Source organism: Prionailurus bengalensis, chromosome A2 (assembly GCF_016509475.1).
Source record: "Prionailurus bengalensis isolate Pbe53 chromosome A2, Fcat_Pben_1.1_paternal_pri, whole genome shotgun sequence".
In the NCBI taxonomy this organism is placed as follows: Eukaryota; Metazoa; Chordata; class Mammalia; order Carnivora; family Felidae; genus Prionailurus; species Prionailurus bengalensis.
This window is the reverse complement of record NC_057348.1, coordinates 79,728,063-79,747,125: the sequence shown is the minus strand read 5'-3', so window position 1 is coordinate 79,747,125 and position 19,063 is coordinate 79,728,063. Positions and strand designations below refer to the sequence as shown.

The window sequence follows — 19,063 nt, the reverse complement described above, 5'->3', positions numbered from 1 at the left end:
GAGAGTCAGAACACAGAAGTGAAGAGATCACCCAGAACACAGCACACAGAGACCAAAGGTAATGAAGAATGAGAACGACTGAAGAAACAAAGAGGACACAGTGGGAAGGTCTCACCTACATCTAATCAGTGCCTCAGGAAGACATGTTAGAGAGAAAGAGAACAAGGCCCTATTTGAAGAGTTAATTCATCAGAACTGAATAAAGGTATCATTATTCAAATTCAGGAAAGAAAACAAATCCCAAGTAAAAACTTCAATCCCAGATTGACCAGTGAAACAGAAAAAAAAACAAAAGCAAAAAACCAAAAAACACTACAGTTAAAGAAGAGACTTATAAGCAGCTAGAGAAAAACACAGATATCAACAAAGGAATAACAGACTAACAGTGTATTTTTCAGCAGCAACAATAAAGCCAGAAGACAGCAAAATGATGTCCTCAAAGTCCTGAGAAAACACTATCAATTTAGGAGGCTGAGGAAAACTGCTTGTGAGAATGGGAGTGGGAAACAAAACTCACAGCTTCTGTGATACAAAGTTTACAGGTCAAACTTCATCTTTTGCCAAGAAAAGCAGCAGTGGTTTAAATGCACAGAGAGTGGAACAGGTGATCTGAGCAGGCCCAGTGCTCCTTCCACCAACTTCGATCTGGTCCCACACCCCTCCCTTCAAGGTGCTCAGAGCCTCTAATTCCTAAACTGTTCCAGACTCCTTGGTCAAATCTGCTTGCTTTGGGCTTAGGTGGCAGCCTTGTCTGGAGGCTTAGTCACCTGTGCGTGGACCTGTAACACAGTTCCAAACTGTGCAGGTCTCACATTTACTCTTTATCTTTTCATTCACCTTCTGTATTTCTTTAATGTTGTTCTTGTGGGTGTGCCAAAGGGGAAAAGAGGAAAACGAACTGTTTAGTTAAAGATTCCAAGATAATCTTCTCATCTATGAATTCTCTAAAAGAATTTGTCAACACACTTTTATCTCTAGTATCAGCTCACTGGAATATGCCTTTGTCACTATATTCAATATAACAAAATATGGAACCTTATCAATAAATAACTTCTTACATCCAAATGACTACTAAAAGCACACATTCACTTCCTATCGTATCCTGAATTCATGAGTTCTTTCTAACAGAGATGTTAAAATGTAAATACCTTTTCATGTTTCTTTAGGAAGTTGGTTTTCTTGATTTTCCCATGATGCTGCAATTAAGGAAAATAACTGTTAAGATAGAAAAAAAGGTAATACTCCATAAAAACAGAAAACGTAATGGAAAACATGGTACTAATTTCGTTATCTTAGACTTTCTTATTTATTACCACCTAAAATAACATATTTTAGGCTGCTCTGACTTAGGTTTAGATTGTATATGAGATTACTTATGCATGTAAAGAAATAAGGTGTTAAAATAAAATAGTGATACTTCCTAAAACTACTTAATATTTTGACTTAGTATAGCATTATTCGTTTCTATAAAAAAAAAAAAACTTCCAAAGATAAATGGGTTTTTATTCATCCCTTAAGGCAGGCTGCTAATTCGCATAAGAAACACTGATTGAGAACATTTAGTTAGGCACTTGGGATTTAGTAGTGGGAAAAAAAGATGTGTTCTTTGCTTTCATGAAACTAAAAACTAGTAGGGAGATAAACAAAACAACAAATAAAAACTTATTACAAATACATTTAATAATAAATCAAATTGCATACATGTTTTCAAAAAGAAAACAATTCCAAAATGGAATTTCTCCAACTAATGTACATGCAGAAGGGGTTTCTGAATGTTGCGTATATCCATGTACAGAGTAGATGCCACCCTTAAAACTATTCCCATCTCTCATACTTTAAACAAAACCTTATTTATATATATTTTTTTAAACCTAGAGTTATTACCTAAGGTATACGTGAACTCTTCTGTGAAACTACCTATTTTTCCCATTCAGATTATGACCTTAATTTAAAGCCTTTAAAGAATATGTCCTAAATATATATTTAGCAATCTCTTTTTTTTCTCTCTTTCTTTTAGAGAGAGAGAGAGAGAGAGAGAGAGAGAGAGCGCGCACGAGCGGGGGAGAGAGGCAAAGGGAGAGGAGGGAGAGAGAGAATCTCAAGCAGGCTCCACACTTAACCCAGTGTCCAATGTGGGGCTCGATCCCATGACCCTGGGATCATGACCTAAGCCAGAATCAAGACGTGGATGCTCAACTAAGCCACCAAGGCGCCCCACATATTTAGCAATCTCTTATTCTAATCTCTACCCCTGAGAAATTTACAGGTGTTGAGAAATTTCAAAACATTCCTAAAATCTTCAGAAACAAAGAAATAACTACTACCTTAAGGAAGAACCTCTTGTCAGTTCTTGCTGGATTGTATGAAGCAAGGTATGCAGCAATGAGAATAAACTTGGAGTAATATGGAAGTTCCACATGAGTATATGCTGAGAGACCTACACAACGAAAAACTTTGATGAAGACATTGAAGAGGCTACCATTAAGTTTCTCTTATCTTTTCTCACTTACCTTTTGACTTCCATATATGGTATTCTCTTATAAAAATGACCTACTCCCTGTGTCAATATAATGATGATGGCAGCAGTGGTAGTGAATATCACTATTAGTCATATGCTTGCTCATTTCATTATTTTTGCTTAGCTCCTCCTATTCTGAACTCTAAATCCTATCCATGCAGCCCTTCAAAGCCACATTTTCCATTAAGCCTTTCCTGAAGCTCTCTTATCACACCAAAAGTAGAAAATCTGTCCCTACTATGAATTCCTACTTTGAGTATTTAACTCATGGCCCATGTAACTTTATACCTTGTATTACTAGTTAATTATACATAAATTATATCTCTTACCAAGCTACACTCTTTGCTGAAGGAACTATATCTGTTTTTGTGGTATCCTTAAAGTATCCTGCACAAAGGAAAAAAAACTAAATGAACTGATAAATAAAACAAAGGAGCCAGTCAAATGGCATTGATTTGTACAGAAAAGGAAGGAATCTGCTATTTACTGAATATCTAGTATGTGTCAGACACTGTGCTAGGTGCCTTACTTAGGTGTCTCTGAATCTTTGCAGTTACTTAAAGCTAGACATTCTTTGGATGAGGACACTGAGGTGGACTCAAGCTCGTAGAGTCAGGGAATAGTGCAGACCAATCACTACAGGTTTTCTAATGCCAGCATCTACTTCTTTCCATCGGAACACACAACTGGAAATCACTTGTATGGCACCTAGAGCATTTAGAAACCAAAACAGATAAAACAGAATTGCAACACCACTTAATTTTACACCGCTTCTCCAACCTTTAGCCAGTGATCTATTTTTTTAATAAGAATTATTTTTGATACTCGCTTAATTTTTAAGTAAAAGTTGTTCTATGGAGATAAATCCAAATTGATAGTTCTTTAAAGAAAAGAAAAGCAGAAAGCTTTTTAAACAAAACTGCATCCTCCAAACTGGGTCAACATACAATTCATGAAGTACATATATACTGAGATAAAACTGTGTCATACAACTGAACAAAAGCATTTAAAGAAACTAAACTGCTTGATTTTTACAGGATGCAATCCAACATTTAGAAAAAAGAAACTGGTATTTGAATTATTTCCTCTCATTAATTGGAGCTTCAGTTAAGAAAAAATCATTCATTAAAATATCACTGTAGTTTGTAAAGTCTTTTCTGTCACACTGTTTAGTGACTGATGCTAAATTTAGTATTAACATCAGTATCTTAGTTACTAGTAATCAAGTAAAGAAATGTCTCTGGTAACTGTCTCAACACTTCCTTGGATACCTTTCAGTTGTGCTGGATCTGTGTCATCTTTCTGTAGCTTTTCCCACTGTGAACTGAAAGAAGACAGAAGAGCAATAATGATTTGAAAATATATGAAATCAATATACTGGACTTAAGACAGTCCTAGAAAAAACTAAAAATTTGATTTAAGAAAATAATCAATTTCCTTACAAATAACATATATATGCAATATATACCTGTCTCAACAAAATAATTGAGTGTATATTAGAATATAACCTTACATAACAACACCCAGATGTTAGTTTTAATTTTTTTTTTATTTTTTAAAATTTATTTATTTATTTGCGGGGGGAGGGGGAGGGCAGGAGCAGAGAGAGGGAGAGAGAATCCCAAGCAGGCTCCACGCTGTCAGCACAGAACCAAACGCAGGGCTCGAACTCACAAACTGTGAGATCATGACCCAAGCTGAAATCAAGAGTCAGATGCTTAACCAACTGAGCCACCCAGGTGCCCCAATACTCAGATGTTAATTTTTAATCTCTTTTCCTGATCATAATTTTAAAGCTATCAGAAAGCACCAAAAAATAAATAACATCACCTATCCTTCAGTAAAACTCCCCACGTTTCAGTTAGAATATTAGATGCAACTGTTATACACTATTTCTAACTCCATAACAATCTCTTAAAATAAGTACCATTACAGCAGAAAATTGAGGCCCACAGGTTAAGTTGCCCAAGTATACCCAGCCAGTCAGTAATGGAGCTAAGACCTGATTCCTTGTAGAACGCGTGCAAAGTTCATGCCATCTCCACTGCCCCCTCTGACCTTACTTGCAATTAAAACTATTAAACAGTCTCAAATATTGTTAAGAATATGAAGTGAGAGTATGACAAATCAAATTCATTAGGAAACACACTATGGTGCAGTAAAAAGACTGCCCTGGGAGACAGAAGTTTTAGCTGTATGACCTTGAATAAATTATTATACTTCTCACCAAAATATAAGGCAGTTAGATGCAATGATCTGTAAGGACCCTCTCAAACTCTCTAACTCAGCTTTTAAAATGCTAATATAAAAATAAATGCCAGATCAGAACTGAATATCCCAAATCTGCAAGCAGAGCTGAAAATTACGGAGATACAGGCATACTTCATTTTATCATGCTTCACTTTACTGTGTTTTGCAGATAGTGCATTTTTTACAAGTTGAAAGCTTGTGGCAACTCTGCATCAAGCAAGTCTATCAGCACCAATTTTCTAACAGCAACCGCTCACTCCATGTCTCTGTGTCATATTTTGATAGTCCTCATACTATTTCAAATTTGTTCGTCACTATTTGTTATGATCTTTGATGCTACTGCTGTAACTGTTTTGGGGGTTCACAAACTGTGCCCATATAAGATGGGAAACTTAAACGCTCCACTGACCGGCCATTCGCTCATCTCTCCCTCTCCTTGGGCCTTCCTATTCCCTAAGACACAATAATACTGAAATTAGGCCAATTAATAACCCTACAATGGCCTCTGAGTGGTCAAGTGAAAGGAAAAGTCATATCTCTCACTTTAAATCAAAAGCCAGAAATGATTAAGCTCAGTGAGGAAGTCTTGTCAAAAGCCAAGGTAGGCTGAAAAAAGCCAGGCCTCTTGCACAAAACAGCCATGTTTTGAACACAAAGGAAAAGTTCTTAAAGGAAACTGAAACTGCTACTCCAGTGAACACATGAATGATAAGAAAGGAAAATGGCCTTATTGCTGTTATAGAGAATGTGTTAGCGGTCTGGGCAGAAGATCAAATCAGCCACAACACTCCCTTCAGCCAAAGCCTAATCCAGAGCAAGGCCCAACTCTCTTCAATTCTATGTAGGCTGAGAGAGGCGAGGAAGTGACAAAAAAAAACACTTGAAGCTAGCAGAGGTTGGTTCATGAGGCTTAAGGAATCTCCATAACATGAAAGTGCAGGGTGAAGCAAAAGGTGCTGATGTAGAAGCTGGAGTAACTCTCCGGAAGATCTAGCTGAGATCATTAATGAAGGTGGCTACACTAAACAACAGATTTTCAGTGCAGGTGAAGCAGCCTTCTCCTGGAAGAAGATGCCATCTGGGACTTTCATAGCGAGAGAGCTGACTCTCTGGTTAGGGGCTAATGTAGCTGGCAATGCTCACTGACTATTCCAAAAATCCTAAGGCCCTTAAAAATTATGCTCAATCAACTCTGCCTGTGCTCTGTCAATGGAATAACAAAGCCTGGATAACAGCACATTTATTTACAGCATGGTTTACTGAGTATTTTAAGCCTACTGTTGAGATCTCCTCAGAAAAGATTCCTTTCAACATGTGACTCACTGCTCATTGACAAAATATCAACATGAACAGGAGTTTGGAAGAAGTTGATTTCAACCCTCATGGGTGACTTTGAGGGGTTCAATACTTCAGTGGAAGAAATAACTGCAGACAGGGTGGAAATGGCACGAGAACTAGGATGTTAAGTGGAGCCTGAAGGCGGGGCTGCATGGCTGCAATCTCATGATGTAACTTTAACAGATGAGGAGTTGCTTCTGATACATGAGCAGAGAAAGTGGTTTCTTGAGATGGAATCTACTTCTGGTGAAGACGCTAGGAAGATTTTTGAAATGACAACAAAGCATTTAGAATTTTACATAAACTTAGTTGATAAGGCAACAACAGGGTTTAAGAGGACTGGCTCCAATTCTGAAAGTTCTACTGTGGGTAAAATGATACCAAACAACAGTCAACAAAATGCAGCAAATTTCACAGCTGTCTTAAGAAACTGCCACACCCATCCCACAGCAACCACCAATCAGCAGCCATCAACCTCAAGACCCTCCCTCCACCAGCAAAAACTTTATTTGCTCTCCTTATTGATCTTGTGAAGAAAACCGGATTTATGTGGCCATCACTGTCCTATGGGAAACTCTAAGTCCTTCCAGCATTACATAAAAATCATTCCAACAAGCATCCAAATTTTTCTATCTTTAAAAGAGCACATCACAAGCTTTTCTATTCTGGGACTTGTGAAAATCCTCATCAAATGTCATTTTTTTAATGTTTTATTTGAGAGACAGAGCATTAGCAGGGGAGGGGCAGAGAGAGAGGGAGACACAGAATCTGAAGAAGGCTCCAGGTCCCAAGCTGTCAGTGGAGAGCCCAATACAGGGCTCAAACTCCAAAGTCAGATGCTTAACTGAGCCACCAGGTGCCCCTCAAATGACTTTTTACTGAAAAGAGGAATAACAGTATGTTTGTAATTTTTCTATTTATTCAGAAACGATTACATTTCTACCTGAATTACAGTTTAACCAGCTAATTAAATGAGCAAAGTTAGTAAAGAAAAGGAGTTACAGACCAAGATATTTATGAGAGAAAAATGATAACACTACTGACCAGAAAGTGAGAAGTGCACACAGTGCTGTTGATGTTTTTATACTACTATATTGCTTTGCAACTGAGGCTTAACCTATCACCTATTTACTATTCACAAATAATTTAAATCTTGTAAGGATTGTTAGAGGAAACTGAGGCCTAGAGGGTTTTTAGGAGACTAAGACCACACAAGGCAGAAAATGGCTGAGATGGAAATCAAAACCCTGTTCCTCCACCTGCACTAAATGTCACCACATCTCCTGTTTCATTACTATGAAAGTCTAATAACAAATATAGACATGTGATTTAATTTACACATTGCTTTAATAATCAAATTTTCATTATACTATTCAAATATCTAACACAAATAAAAAACAAAGCTGAAGTTGATTTTCTTGTAGCTTTCCAGACTTAAAAAAATTACTAATTGTGAGACATAAGCCTTGTTTCAAATTGTGTAACATACTGGTTAAAAATTTTTTTCCCCAAAATAAGAAGAAATGATTCAAAACTCATGAATTTTTTCCTAATTGTGAAGCAGGTAAAGGAAAACACTGTAGTAGACAAAATATCCGAACTAAAGATATAGAAATATTATATACACATTAAATAGAAAATTACCTTGATATTTCCCGGAGATAAACAGTCTGCATGGCTTTCTTCAAATGAGGTTCAATATTTCTCCAGAGTTTGCGAGTATCACGTTCATTTGCTACCCCAAATGGGAAAAAATTACAAAAATTCAGATCTTACACAAATTCTTTCAAAACAAGTATTAACAAGTAAAATTACATAGTTACCTTCTCCTTTAACCACAGGCTCACAATATTTAGGAAAATTAAGTACTGCCTGTAAATAAAGGGGAAAAAAGAAAAAAGGTACTTATCCACCACAAATAGGAATTATTTTCCAAGTATAATTTTTATTAGAATTTAGGCAATTTTACTTCAATATAAGCACTCAAGTAAAATGTTTTATAGCTTATTATAATAATAAAACAGCAAATATCAAAAATGATAGTAAACCAACATGTAAAATACTCCTTAATTGGCTAAATACTGCCTAATGTATTAACCTCAAGATATAAAGTAATATAGCAAAGCATAATTTGTAATTTTAGCACATTAATTATGCCACAAAGGACCCAATAAAATACCATGAGCCCAAAGAATTAACCTGTTATTTTCCAAGGTTTGAACATTCTCACACATCAAACATCATCTCGTTCAGTACAATTCAAAATTATGTGATTGGCAACACTACCTGAGACTATTATAAATTCAAATTCTTGGCACCATGCCAGGCATACTAGATCACAATCGCTAAGAATGACATCCAGGAATCCATGTTTTAACAATCACTCCAGGAATGCTATGTATTCCGAAGTTTGGAAAGCACTAATTAATCATTATTACTTAACAGTTTTCCATGAATCAACACTGGAATTCTACTGAGAGGTAGTTCAAGCAAACTGATAAAAAAAAAACATGCTGTTGCCATTTATTAATATTAATTTGATCACAAATATTTCACATTAAAATGATTCAGTAATGAAGCCTGGAGAAAGATATACATAAATGCATTAACTATACAATCTCAAATTCAGAAGATAATAGAGAGCTAAGAACTGATCCTTGAAACAGTTTTTCCTATTTTACTCCACAAAGTGCAAATGTTTAGTGCAGAAAAATCTTCCAAATTCTGTTAATATGAAGCCAATAGAGAGGCCAACTCACTTAACTTAGTTCCAGGTTTTCAGATCTAAACACTGCTTAATAACACTGATAGGTCATAACGTTAGTAGTAACTGGTAAACAATTTGGCTGCTTTTTTTTCTTGGCCAAAACATTAAAATATAGACTTAATCATTTACAAATGGTGGTAAAAAGGTAATAAAGATAATTTTAGGAGACTATTTTCCAGTTTTACATTAGTAAGTCAGTACTTTCCCCATGTCATTCCATAAGAACTTATTGAATATATAAAACTATATGATTATAATGGTACAATTTAACTGTCCAAATACAATCTCTATATTTAAGTAAGTCTACAAATCATAGTCCACACTAACATGGAGTTTCACAAACAAAATCATCTGTTCAAATACAAAATACTTTTTACAACTTTCGCTGTTAACATTCAAATGTGCTCTCCAATGTTATACCCATTTCTCCTATATTAATCCTCAAATATAAGTAATTACAGGTCTCAGTATTATTTAGATCAATATCTACTTTCAGGTCCACTGGTATTTTAAACTGCCCTCCCAACCACCCAGAGAACGGAAATAAAAAGGCTGCTAATAAAATCACAGAAATTATTCCAAAGCCCAAACAGAAATAATTTTTAGATGATTTTTTGATATAATAAATTTTTACTCCCACCAAACATTCCCATTTTTATCTCCCCATTATTCCTTAACTTTTAAGCGTATATTTTACTCTTAACTGGTTGCATTAATGAAAAGGGTGGGGGATAACTTTATTAAGAAATGACAGTGTGCTCAGCAAGTATTTATGCTCATAATTGTGACAGGAGAAACAAAATTATCAAGAGTTAGTTATGGCCACCTGTTATCTCACTTACTCCTGACAACTGCACATTTATAATACCCACTTGTCAACCCAGAAAGCAAAATATAATCTGCCTACAGGCACACACAGACTCCACTGCCTGAATTTATGATCATGGATTTGTGAGATGTTCTGGGAACTTACTTCTAAACCAATAAAGGCACAATGTTATCAAAGCCTGATTCAGGTGAAACCGAGAGACTATTTCCCTTATATTGCAGAAAAAAAACTTGCATTACTTTAAGAGGCAAAATAATCTATTATGCATAATGACTAGGTTGTCATAAGACAGAGATAGGCAATTTAGAAAACTTCAAACTCTCCCTCAGTGAGATTTTCAGCAAAATTCCATTACTGCATTTGAAATTACTTGTTAGAAAATGATCTGATACATGTATATTGTAGTAAAAAAAAATTCTAAGACAGCCCCTCAAGACTGCCAGCCCCTCATATACACACACACATACACACACACCTTCTTTCAGTTATTCAATCAAATGCTATCTTAGGTACTGCTGTGAAAGAATTCTGTAGATGCAATTAAAGTCCCAAAGACTGTACTATTTATGGGAGAGTTAAAATAAAGAGATAATCAGATGAGTCTGACCTAATCACACAAGCTCTTCAAAAACAGAAAGTGTTCTCTAGCCAGTCACAGAAGTCAGAGATTGGGTGTCTAAGAGTCAACACACCCTTGCGAGCTAGTGGATGGAAAGGCATGTGGTAAAGAATACAGGTGCTCTCTAGGAAGTCTGAGACTTGGCTGACAGATAGCAAGACAGTTCTGGACCTCATTCTTAGAGCCCAAAAGAAGTGAATTCTGTCAAGTCTAAATGAGCTTGGAAGCTATTTTCCCCAAAACCTCAAGCTAAGGATACAGTTAGCCAAAACTTTAATTTCATCTGTGATATCCTGATCAGAGAAGCCAGCAATAATGCCCGGATTCCTGACCTAGAGAACTATGAGCTAATAAATGTCTACTGCTTTAAGCCACTAAATTTGCAATAATTTGTTATGCAGTAATAGAACACTAATACACATGTTGAAGTATAAATGTAAAAAATATTCTAATATTCCAAGGGCAAGTAGAAATAATGTCTGAACTCTTCTGCCTTTTTTTATAAATACCCACATTTTATCTCTGAAACATTAAAAGGAATGAAAATCAGAACTGAGAAAATTTGTATTAACATTAATTCAATCAGGCAACAAGGTGTTACAGTGTGTCAGGTTTTACTATTTTAAGTGCTCTACATTCTCTATACGATCATTCACTTAATCCTCTGAATGATCCTATGAGGTAGACATTATTTTTATCATCCCCATCTTACAGAGAAGTTAAAGTATGCTTCCAATCTCTGATTTCCCCTTCTTTGATCAACCATGGAAAACTCTCTGCTTTAAAGGGCTCATGTGATTAGGTGATACCTACCTTGGTAATCACACTATCTTAACATATGATAATCTGAAGCCAGACAGATATGAAAAAATGATTAAGTTGAAATTCTGATGAGAAACAAGATATTTACAAGGTTTTATAGTACCTCCCCACAAAACACATATTACAAAGGAAAAAAAAAACCTCTTAATCAAATCATCAAAGTGAACATTATCAGTGATGAAATAACATGAAATCCTGTAATACCTCATAGGATGTAATGTGAACGAAACATCATTTCTGTGATATTCCTGTCAGATGCATAACCTGAATCTGATCATAAGCAAACATTAGACAAATCCAAACTGAAGGTGATTCTACAAAACTGTTCTATAATCTTCAAAGGCCTCAAGGCCATGAAAGTCAAAGACTAAAGAACTGTTCCAGATGAATGTTCAAGAAATTTAACAATTAAATGCAATATATGATTCTGAACTGGATTCTTTTGCTCTGAAGCACATTATTGTGACAACTGTCAAATCCTGACTAGTGTCTAAGGATTGGGTTGTAGCAAGGAGTCCATTTTCTCATTTTGATAGTTGTACTGTACTTACGTGGAAGAATGTCTTTCTAGGATATTCACACTAAAGTATTTGAGGTGATGGGCATCAGGTCACAAACTTAATCTCAGATGATTGGGAAAAAGGAGGAAAAGTTCTTTTTACTGTACTTGTAATTTTTCTGTAAATTAGAAATCGCTCTTAAATAAATTTTGAAACTATCCAATATTTTCATCATCTTGTAAATAGTCTAATAAAATAATGAGAGCAAGCTATTAACATGCCAGTGCCACTGAATATGGTTCTGATATAAAAATAATTCTCAATTATTCAAGGCCAAAAATAAAGGCACCCTATAAAGGTCCAACTGGGAAAACCAGCTAAATACCACTTCTTGCAGTCTAGAAACGATTACGGGACTACTCAAAATATTCCAGTTTCATTTAACATGGATGAATATCTCAAAATGTTGAGCAAATGTAGACAGATTAAAGAAGAATGCATACTGTATGTTTCCATTTAGATGAAGTTCCACAACAGGCAAAACTAACCTTTAATGTTAGAAGCAAAGATAGTGATTATCTCTGGGGAAGGAAGAAGAGGTGAGATTGGGAGGAAGCATGAAGTGGGCTCCTTGGATGTTGGTAGTTTTCTACTTTTTGACTTGGTTTTATTTACACATGTGTTTTCATTTTGTGATAATTCACTGAGATACATAGGTATGGTTTCTGTGCTTTTCTATACCTATGTTACACTTTCATCAAAAAGTTGAGAAAATACAAAAGAAAAACAAACCTAACTAGGTTATTTCTCCTAATTAAAGACTCTGCCTCCCCCTTCAGTATTTTTAACCAAAAAATAGCTCTTCTCTATGTCGAAGACATCCTCATTCATAAATCAATCAGTATAAAAATATAAAAAAATGGTGAAGGGCACCCACTACCCCTGCCATTTGTCAAACCAAATCTTACAATCAGTGGAATGATAGCTGTTCTGCCAGATCATCCCTCAAACTTCCTATTTCTTCAATATATGACTTTAACATACGACACAAACCTACAGCAGTTTTAGCGGTCTCCATTCCCAAGCTATGATATATGTTCTTGGACATAGTTAAGATCACAGCATATTTTTAAGTCCATGAGTCTTTGCTCATCAGAGGAAGGAAGAGAACTAAATTTAACTATTCCCCCTTCAGCTATCAGGCATTGTACATGTGCTTCCCACCCTTTTTTTTTTACCTCACAAAATTCCTTTGAGGCAGGTATTGTACCTACTGAACAGAAGAAAAAACTCAAGGTCAAAAAGGTTAAGTAACTTGCCCAAGAACATACAGCTGGTAAATGACAAACTTGTGTCTCTTCATCTGTAAAATGAGGATTCATGATAATGCCTTACTTCACAGGGTTGCTGTTGAGAATTGAGTCAACATTGGAAAAAGGCTTAGAACAGTACCCAGCACACAATAACTACTCAATACAATTGGCTATTATCTAAGAGGTAGTTGTAATATAGTGATTATGAGCATATACTCTGGAGCCAGACCCCATGATTCTTATTTGCAAAATTTTATAATCTAATTCATTTTAGATCTCAGGGATCATTTTTCCCTAGCATACAATCATATCGTAAATAAGCGAAAATAACTAATATATAGGAAAAACACATTCGTGTGTACTGTGTATGAGTCAACTGAGGGCAAGGGGACAGATCTGCAACCATTTCAGAATTGTGACAATGTCTTCCTCATTAAAAAAAAAAAAGTGTTTGAAAAATACATGAAAGAATTTGAGATTCGAGAGAGTCGAAACTGAAGCAGAAGTGACGTTAGGCTGGTCAGCTGCATGTGAGACAGTGGAGTTATGCGCAAGGCAGAAGACTGCCTGTACTCGGAGCAGGGTCTCCACACCAGCTCCCTCCACTTGGCCTGCTGCCCAGTACCCACCTCTTCCCACTCTCCAAATATCCATGGGACCCCTGCTCAAAACTAAGATCAAACCATCTATTCCCTAGGAATTGCTTGGCCCTGGCTACATGAAAACCAGCTGTGTTAAAATATCACTAAAATAATTCACAAAAGGTAAATGATCCTCTCAGAAATTATTTGTATTTTATTTTTGTAGTTTATTTATTTTGAGAGAGAGAATGAGTTGGGGAGGGACAGAGAGAGAGAGGGAGATAAAATCTCAAGCAGGCCCTGCACTGCCAGCATAGAGCCCAACACGGGGCTCGAACCCACAAACCTTGAGATTATGACCTGAGCTGAAATGAAGAGTCAGACGGTCAACCAAAAGAGCCACCTGGAGCCCCCCTATTTGTATTTTAAAAGAAGAATATTTGTTCAAATGGCTTAGTGTTACCAATAATATCATTTAACATTTTTACAAGCACTTTGATAGGAAGTATTTCATTTCATACTCACAAAACTCATCTGAGGCGTGTATTCTTGGTTTGTTCCCGCCCCCCCACCCCCGCCCCCACCCCCACCCCCACCCCCACCCCCAACAACTTTAGAAATGAGGAAACTGAAATACATAAAATTACATACATAACATACTGGTAAGCAGCAGAGCTAAGGTATTTCAATTTAACTCCTCTGCTCATTCCATCAAATATACTTCAGTTATCTGGCATCTCTTCTTAGCCACTGTCACTAGTCAACACCACAAGCCACAGGGCCAAACAACACAAAACAACAACAAAAACAGCATCAGAAACTTGGAATTGCACTCTAAAAGATTACTAAGCTCTACCTAAGCAATTAATTTTTCTGAGTCATCTCTAAGAATACTGATATTTAGGGAGAAAAAAGTTTAAAATACAATAAACTTGATGTGTGACAGATTTGCTTTAAAAAGATCATGCAAGGGGCGCCTGGGTGGCGCAGTCAGTTAAAAGCGTCCGACTTCAGCCAGGTCACGATCTCGCGGTCCGTGAGTTCGAGCCCCGCGTCAGGCTCTGGGCTGATGGCTCAGAGCCTGGAGCCTGTTTCCGATTCTGTGTCTCCCTCTCTCTCTGCCCCTCCCCCGTTCATGCTCTGTCTCTCTCTGTCCCAAAAATAAATAAATATTGAAAATAAATAAATAAATAAATAAAAAATAAAAAGATCATGCAAGAAAATTTTAGAAAATGAACCATTCTGTGTTTGGCATTTATATATAAGTATAAAAATAACTTCCTCAATTGATCCTTTTAAAAATTTTAATTACTATTTTTAGGAATATCATTAAGGATTGTCAGAGAAGACAAACCTAAATGAATATTCTTGTGCTACCTCCAGACCTAGCCTCCAGAAAAATAATACTTAAAGAAATAATTTCTAAGGCAAATTCAAAAGCATATACATAGAAAAGATGCCTGAAAAGAATTTTTGCAGGTGATTTATTAAACTTTCAATAAATATGCCATTTACAAAGTTTGAAACAAATAAGAGTAGTATCCACTTGAAGGAAAATGTATCTTTATTATGCTATGTTCTACATAAGGAGGAAAATAAGAACACTGCTATTTTTTTCTCTAGTGCTTACAGATTATTTCTTATATTTACTAGTATTACTAGTAGTAGTAAAAGCTTAAACCATACTTCAAGCTTACGAACATGATAGAAGAGTAACAACAACAACAACAAAAACAACTTTGTAATCTCACCCCTAAACATTTCTTAGTGAAACCTAAGGACAATATAAAATACCGTATTCAAATACATGTATTTTCTTACATTTTATTTTTGCAGAAATAGTTCCTTAACTAATCCTTCTTCTTACACTTCATGATCTACTTTAAATGGCTGCTGGCACAGATTTGCACAGGATTCAAGGACATCTAGGTTGTGGTAACCACAGGTTACCAGGCAAGATGGCAGGCAGAGGAGTATTTCTTCCTAACTACATGTCATGCAAGGACCGTGTACTGACCCTCCCTCCTTTCTGTAAGCCCCTCTGTTGTCATTTCCTTTTGGGCACCAGGGATGCAAGACATTCAATTGCTGGAGAGATGTCAGTGATGAGCTTAAACCTAGAAAAGTTTGCCTTTTGTTTTTTCCCTACTCAGAAGATGCTTGAAATCTACATCTAAATCAGAAGCCTAAAATCTAAAACTCAGAAAAACATATTATATGTGAACACAATTTTACAGTCACCTTCTTCTACATTGTCTTGAACACACATTCAAACATACACTTAATCCCTCTAAGTGATTCTTTTCAGAGCAAAGAGAAAAAGAAAATATGCTAAAACTTACAGAATCTGTTCCTTTCAAAGTAACTGTGTTTCAGCCTTAGATATATTACTACTTTCTGTAAATGTAGACAAAATCTTAGTATTAATGGAAGGTTTCTAAAAGAGAAACCAGATATTCTTGCCTCTTCCCCTTCCAGACACATCCAGACAATTAAAAAGTCAAAAGATCAAAGAAAAATTAAAGTACATATGATCACTTTCCAAATTGCCTGTAAAATATAAACAGTTTTTCTATTCTTTTAAGTGTCTTAAGTACTCTTTTATGTAAATATTAAAAGTAACCTTTTATATAAATATTACTAACTCAAGGTCAGTGCCTCATGAAAAACCTATAATTAGGGCTTCTATTCTCAAGCTGATCTAGATGCCAGACCACTATCGCTACATACACAAAACCTAAAAGAAATGTGTTACAAAAAAAAGTAAAAGATATTAAATTTCTTATTCAGCTTTTATACCTCCTTTCAATTTCTCATTTTGATTTTAGTGAAGTTCTACATTTTCTGTAATTAGAAAACGAGAAGGAAGGAAACAAAAAATACTCCTAAGGAAGAATAAGAAGACATAACTAAAGATGAATGAAGGTTTTCTGATTACATTGCAGTTTATACTAAGGCACAGGCTTCCACCTACTTATGTGAGCCTCAAAAGGCCAAATCCAAATTTCCAGAATAAATTTTCAGCTTCTAGCCTACCTCACACCATTTCTACATGGAAAAATTATTAAAAGATAGTCTTTTCTTTTTTTTTTTTAAGTAAAATGTTCACTCACCAGATGTCTGAGCTCCTTCAAATCTCGGCAGACGGTATAGAAAACTCCAAGAAGAATATTAATATAGGCAGCATAGAAATCAGCTGAATACTCTGGAGGATGATCATGCGACAAGATCTTTTGAAGGTTCCCTGTTCAAAAGACACAAATGAACTTAAGGACTAACCCAGAACTCCAGTTATATCTTCTAGAATTTTATTACAAAGGTATAAAACAATAAATATACAGGCCAGGCAATTATTAAGGAGTAAGAAAACTTTTGAGATTAGGAAAGTAACACAACTTTTCAAACTGAAGTAAAAGAATTAAGAATCTACTGTTCTTTAAAAATTACAAAATGTTGCTTAAAACAAATATTAAACAACGACATCCAAGAAAATCTCAAGAACCTTTGCAAGCAAAATCAATATCAAAGGTGAAAAATAATACATATTCTACTTTTCTGCCTATTAAGTAAATCAACTAGAAAAAAAAAGGGGTACTGCATAAATGACCACCAAACTGGAAAATGCTCTTCATTTTTTAAAAAATAAAAAGAATTCCTGTATTTTTATGAAAATTATCTTGTCATTCCTCCTTTTATAAATCATGTTTTCTTCCTAAAACTTTGGTATCTCTATTTTTCTTCTCTTATATCTTAAACGCTTTATACAATATCACACGTTTAGAGTCCTAAACTTTATTTTATCCTGCTGGAAATACCATATTGCAGAAGCACAATTAAAATTAAAGAGAAACAGGGGCGCTTGGGTGGCTCAGTCAGTTGAGCATCTGACTTTGGCTCAGGTCATGATCTCGTGGTTCATGAGTTCGAGCGCGGCGTCGGGCTCTGTGCTGACAGCTCAGAGCCTGGAGCCTGCTTCAGATTCTGTGTCTCCCTCTCTCTCTGCCCCTTCCCTGCTCACGCTCTGTCTCTATCTCTCAAAAATAAACATTAAAAAAAATTTTTTTAATTAAAGAGAAACAACCACCCACTATTCAAAATTTCCCAGGTAAAAGTACCTGGGAATCAATTAGTCATTCATTCCTATTGCAATTCTCTCTGACTCCCTGGTGCAATGGTCTCTTTAGACTCCTCAGTTAGGAGATCTTTGTGACTAGTACTTTAAACCTAGTTCCACAGGTTCAGGATTTTTGCAATACTTACAAGTAAAGGGAAACATAGATATAGCTATATTAAGGGGGTCCTTCTTAGATAAGGCTGACAAAAAAACAAAAACAAAAACAAAAACAAGAAAAAAACACAGCAGCACATTTGAAAGCCCAGTTACATACTTAGAATATTACCCTGAAAGGATTCTGTACAGGAGAGTGTTACTACATGCATTTTTATATCACAACCACTGAAAAATACACAAAGTCCAAAGCTTGACTTCGGAGTCTATGTATTTTTACATTCTAATAGGACTTTTTAAATTTAATGTTACTAAGCTTTTTAAAACTATGCATGGGAAAATATTTGATGATACAAGGAAAATCTCTAAAAGGTGCCTTAAGACTCGGAGCTAAAATTATCTATATATATAAGATGCCAAATAACTGGATAGATAGAAAAAAGGAGAAGAGAGGGAAAGAGAAAAGGGATGGATGGTAAGACAGATGAATATACACAGGCAAAACGATGGTCTACAGATGCATAGATGAGGAAATCTAGAAAACAGGTCTCCAGCTCAGACTGCATTCCTAAGCTCCTCCGGACCATCTCTATCCAGATCCTCCTTATTGGTGACCCTGAGTACCTTACATGAAAGTTGATTAGATGTTACCACTGGCCCAATCCTGACAAAAGTCTTAATAAGAATGAGAGATCTCACTGTGTTGCTATAAAAGCAGACCAGTTGCTTAGTTAGACTACAGGCAAAATTGCAGAGTACAAGTCTATGTTATGGAAGCTCTAATTGCCTGGGAGTATTCAAACTTATGGAAAAATCCCATCTCTAATGGAAAGCTGAAAACAGGGCACAAACAGGTAGTAAATAAAGGGAAGCAGAAACCACTTGATTGGTCTTCTGTTGTCTTAAAATTTCACTATCAAAGTATAATTTAACACACAAAGAACAACCATTTCTAACTTGAAGAGGGACTTCAGCTTCTACTCATGAAGAGTCCAGAAATACTCTCCTGTAATAAAGAACTAAAAACTGGACAAAATATAGAAAAACACTATTTTCAGACATCAAACAATACGCAAAAAAGGCTGTGATACCTGAGAAAAAGGAAACAAATGAGCCATCACCAGGCCAGGCTTTCCAACAAGAGGTAACTGTAGAACTATGATACAGAAAAGTTCCAAAAGGAGCCATTAATCCCAATGAATTGAGAAATCAAAGATCAGAGTAGAAGGACCTAAGGTAGCTAGAATTTGCCAAGTAGAGTACGAGAAAGAGTTATGGAGAGAAAGAGCTCCAGAAAT

General features: G+C 35.7%; 1 protein-coding gene across 1 annotated transcript in view; it reads right to left on the bottom strand.

Annotated features, from left to right (window-relative positions):
• ORC5 (origin recognition complex subunit 5) overlaps positions 1–19,063 on the bottom strand; it is an 80,967-nt gene that overhangs the window by 40,521 nt on the left and 21,383 nt on the right. Inside the window, exons 6-11 of the mRNA XM_043588657.1 lie at positions 16,651–16,781; positions 7,930–7,978; positions 7,751–7,841; positions 3,790–3,842; positions 2,325–2,437; positions 1,149–1,196 (exon numbers count right to left, since the gene is read on the bottom strand). Coding sequence (XP_043444592.1) covers positions 1,149–1,196; positions 2,325–2,437; positions 3,790–3,842; positions 7,751–7,841; positions 7,930–7,978; positions 16,651–16,781 — 485 coding nt within the window. The remainder of the gene's footprint in view (positions 1–1,148; positions 1,197–2,324; positions 2,438–3,789; positions 3,843–7,750; positions 7,842–7,929; positions 7,979–16,650; positions 16,782–19,063) is intronic.